Below are 4,337 nucleotides of genomic sequence, written 5' to 3' on the forward strand. Positions count from 1 at the left end.
AATGGGATTGGGGTTCACAAGCCGATATCTTGCAGGGAAATGATGATATATTGTGTTAGTACTCACTTTTAATTGCAGGTGCTTAATGGAGGAAGTAAATTAACCACCGACTGAGCAATGTGGCAGTCAGGGCTTTGCCAACTGCTTGGTGATGTTATACAACGCAAGGTCAGATTCTGCAATGAAAAAGCAAAAGAGGCAGGCTCTTTTTAGAACGATTTTGGTCTAAATGTGAACAATGCTGCTGTGAAGCGGTAGAATTGGTGAAATAGACAAGTTATTGGTAACTTGGACTGGTTTATTTCTTCTCTATTCTCGTCTCACACCTCGTCTATCCCAATGATTTACATATTCCCATGGAATTCCAAAACGTTGCTGCCTGCGTAAGCAAATTACATGCATTAATTTGGTGGAAGTAAAAGCGAATTTGCCCTACTGTATGACAAAGAAAACATTTTTAAATTTAAAGTTTTTTTGGAGGGTAGCCTTCTCTTGGGCTAGGACTAGGGCTTTAATTTACACAGAAAGGCAAATTTAAATGGTGTGTCAGGAAATCCGAAAGAGAGGCACCCAGTAATGTTAGTAAATAAACGGCCTCAGTTAGCCTCTTTCAACGTCGTTACTCAACTTAACCGATTAAATTGTTACTTTTGCAGCACTGTATTTAGTAGAGATTGAAAAGCATGGTGTTTTTTTACACATAGTAGATTTCTGAGCTCGACAGTCTACCCGGTTTACGTGGTGACTACTTCGTGAGTGTCATACTAAAAGTTAAATGTGGCATTAAGTAGATTTTTGGCAGATCTGTGCCGCATTCAACATGATGTAGGCAAAACTGGCAGATGTCACCTAGGAAATAATCGGCACCACTATTGCTAGGGTTAGATACGATTAAGCATTGAATTTCGTTAACGTACATTCAGCAGGAGGCTATAGCTACAGACTTGTGGGGGATGTCTGAGATTGACAACTTGCTCTGCGTCGTATTGTTGTCATCTCGATCTCTAATTTAAATTCTTTCTAAATCTATCAAATAAGTTATTTGACTGTCATGTTTGCCATGATGTCTGCTGTTGGATCTTTACGGGTGTTTTGAACAGACACTTTGTTCACTGCTAATCCCTAGACTTGGAAACCAGTATTTTTCGTCGATGTAGTGGCAATGCCACAACTGTTACAGCATTTTACGGAGATGAAATGGACTCCATTAGGGCGAGTCCAAGTATATGTATACTTGGTCCTCGGAACCTCGCGGTCAACATTTCATTTTTGTTGTTAACAATAGGTAAAGCTCCACTTTTAATTTTTGTGTATAAGAGGCGGTTACATATGAGCCGTAAAAATCCTCTCAATGTTATTTTGGCAAATTTTCATCAAATTTAGCCAAGCTAACGCTCAAGGTCTTCGGTTGTTTACTACAATGCAATAGATCTAAATTGTTGGTTATTCCTCACCTCCCGTAGTAAAGTGGGTGATTGTGGCCTCCACGGGGAGCCACGAGTGAAGACAGTGAGGCATGTCACATGTCTACTGCCAGTGCCAGAACCCCCTCCTTGATGAGGGTCACACTGTGTTGCAGCATACTCCTAAGCAAAGCAATTTCTACAAAGCGCTGCCGACGAGGCCTAACAAAATCACTAGTGCTTTGACTGGTTCAGAAATGGTGATTCTCCTCGTGATGAAGTGTACATGATGGCACTAGATTGATGGAAAAGCTTTATTGTGATCGCCCTCATATTTGGAGGCAGAGTGATTGACCTAATGCAACAAGTCAACAACACACTTCCAATCAATCACTTACATACGAAACGCCCGCTTTGCTATTTCGTGCAGTCACCGTTCACTCTCAACCACCTCATTCTCTAATCACTAACAGGCTTGATGTGGTACTAGTGGCATTTAATCAAGTCTGCTCATTAACCGGTATTCTTTCCACCATCACATTTCGCAATGTTCGTACACTTGATTAAGATACAGCTTTGCGACTCGACCCAGAGCATGTTCTCTTCCTCACTTTTGTATTTACAAAAGTGCATATATTGGCTTTGATGTCTATTTTGATGCAAAAAAATACGGTAATCGCAGCCTTAGCATTGAGGTAGACGAGTTGAGAGAAAGTGGACATGGCAATAAACCGGCCCGTGGAAATTGTCTCAATAAGGATAACTCACAAATTTTTGATATGCCATTAATAATGAAATTAAATTCTTCTTATCAAAAACAATACAATTAGAAGATACTCAGCATTTGCTAAGAAGCAATAACAGGATCAGCTAGGAAACGAATTAGTAAGGAGGTTGCATTGCAAGTTCACGCATTACTGTCGAGAGAATATTCTCTTAAGCTGCAAAGTTGCATGGCAAGTGCAGACGGTGTAGAAGAGGTGGGGATGCACGTTCAATGAACCCAGTTGTTGGAATGGCTGTCACCCATGACTGAGGGTTTGGAAATGAAGGCTGTTGATGAAAGAGCGCTTTCGTGATTCGCTTGTCGTCAATGGGTATGTTATTCAAAAGCACCTCAAAGCAGTCCAATTCACAAATAAGCTGCACATCTTAAGCTATATGAGGATGTAGAATGACAAAGTGTCTCTCACATCACTCCGAATGAGGAATCTACTACGCGTGTTCGCAATTCTCCTTGCCATCATCATATTTGGTAAGAATGCCTGACAGAATAGCAATATGTAAGGTGGTGAATAATTTCTGATGGCCATAGCAATCGCTAAGATTTTCCTTAAGCTGCTTACAACCTTTTCAACCCACTCGCGGTCGTCAAGCCACACCCCCTTAACACAGCCAATAGTGCGCCCACATGCGAACGTTCTATCATAGTGCCACCTCAGATGTTTTATGCTCCTGAACATGCGTTTGAGTTTTTTGAATGCTTTTTGCTGAGATGGAGTAAATGCCACCTAAGCTCTCTCTAAATCAGGGTAACAGTGATCTCACTGCCTCGCTCACAATTACTTGGCTTTATATGCTGATTCACCCAATCAGCAGCCGGTGATGGCCCACTTAAAAGTCAGATGAGCTCTGCTGAAGCGTCTTTGGATGCCGAGTCCGACTCCCTGGATAGGATATATTAGGTCTACCAGCAGTCGGCTCGGCAGTATCTGCTTCATCGTTCACGCTGGCCTTTACTGCGTAAGCTGGAAACGCACACATCCGCCTACCACTTGTCCTTATCTCGTCTACACTCCAGTGCAAATGGTATCAACTCATGGACATTAACGCTAGGCAGTCGGTCGTCTTAAATACTGAGGCATCTCTTGAGCAAATCAGCATCAAAGGGGCGTCTTTCTGACCACTGACTCACAGCAATGGTGATGGTAATGATAATGGGGACTTGGCTTAGTCAAGAAATTGAGGTTCTCTAGCTCAAGTGTTTCGAAAAATGCAATGAAGCCACCTATCTATGGACAAATTTGCAGTCAGGAAATAAAAAGCTTAGATATGCTGCTTTCCGTTTATTTTTATGAAGAGTTCAAAAAAAAATTTCACTTTTCCAGCCAATCCTTGTCCAAGCGACTTGTCAACGAACACGCGTGCGTTCCAACCATGGAAATTGCTCGTCTATGCGCACAAATGTAAGGAACAAAGGAGTCTAGTCTGAGAAAAAATCACGCGCCGATGGTCAAATACGCGTATCCAAAGTTGCGGTCGATCTGCGAAATGAAGAGATGCAGATGCAAATCCACAACTGCCCAAATCCTTCGTCTGAGACAATTGATAAAAATCAGGATGGCCATTGAGCCAATGACGCTTCGGAATTTTGCCAATCTGCCAAAGGAGAGGCATCCTGTACCGTCGCCACCGTGTTTAATTTACTGTGCTCAGGTTGCTTCTTGATAGTCCTCTTGCACAACGCCACAACACTTCTACAGGATTTCTTCAGAGTCTATCCAAGGCACAGATTCAGCAAGCGTTTTGATTTGAGTGGTATCGGGTGTCTTGAGTTCTACGAAGCCTTCAAATGGAAGCAAGTGTTGGATTACTAATGAGAAGTGTGCGGCTCCTACGCGATGTTCATCCTCGGTCACCGCGGCACTGTATCTCACTGCTGCTCAAGACACGCACATACCACTGATGAATCGAGGTCTTTGAGCATTTATCGGCAAGTGTAGATTGTGACAGTAGTGATGGTTGTGCTACAAAGCCACACAACTAGCACAAGCTGGACTGGCAGCCGAGAGTATAAATGAACACTTCGCCGACCTAACTAAATATCCTCCTTTAATCCCACCATGGAGTGACTGGAAGTGGTCTGGCAGAGATTGGATTGGAGGCTTGCTATTCTCTATTGACGCGCAGCAATCGACGAGAGTGTGAATTTGC

General features: G+C 42.8%; 2 protein-coding genes across 2 annotated transcripts in view; one reads left to right on the forward strand and one right to left on the reverse strand. All coding sequences in view use genetic code 11, as the record gives it.

Moving 5' to 3' along the window:
• The window catches only part of EGR_10719 (hypothetical protein), a gene marked incomplete at both ends in the record, with an annotated part of 2,289 nt that extends 1,587 nt beyond the window's left edge, over positions 1 to 702 (reverse strand). Inside the window, one exon of the mRNA XM_024499968.1 lies at positions 649 to 702. Within this exon, the coding sequence (XP_024345616.1) occupies positions 649 to 702 (54 nt within the window). The remainder of the gene's footprint in view (positions 1 to 648) is intronic.
• Positions 703 to 3,401: 2,699 nt separating this feature from the next.
• The window catches only part of EGR_10720 (hypothetical protein), a gene marked incomplete at both ends in the record, with an annotated part of 3,946 nt that continues 3,010 nt past the window's right edge, over positions 3,402 to 4,337 (forward strand). Inside the window, one exon of the mRNA XM_024499969.1 lies at positions 3,402 to 3,589. Within this exon, the coding sequence (XP_024345617.1) occupies positions 3,402 to 3,589 (188 nt within the window). The remainder of the gene's footprint in view (positions 3,590 to 4,337) is intronic.

The sequence above is a fragment of the Echinococcus granulosus genome (genome assembly GCF_000524195.1).
Source record: "Echinococcus granulosus chromosome Unknown EG_S00258, whole genome shotgun sequence".
Lineage (NCBI taxonomy): Eukaryota > Metazoa > Platyhelminthes > Cestoda > Cyclophyllidea > Taeniidae > Echinococcus > Echinococcus granulosus.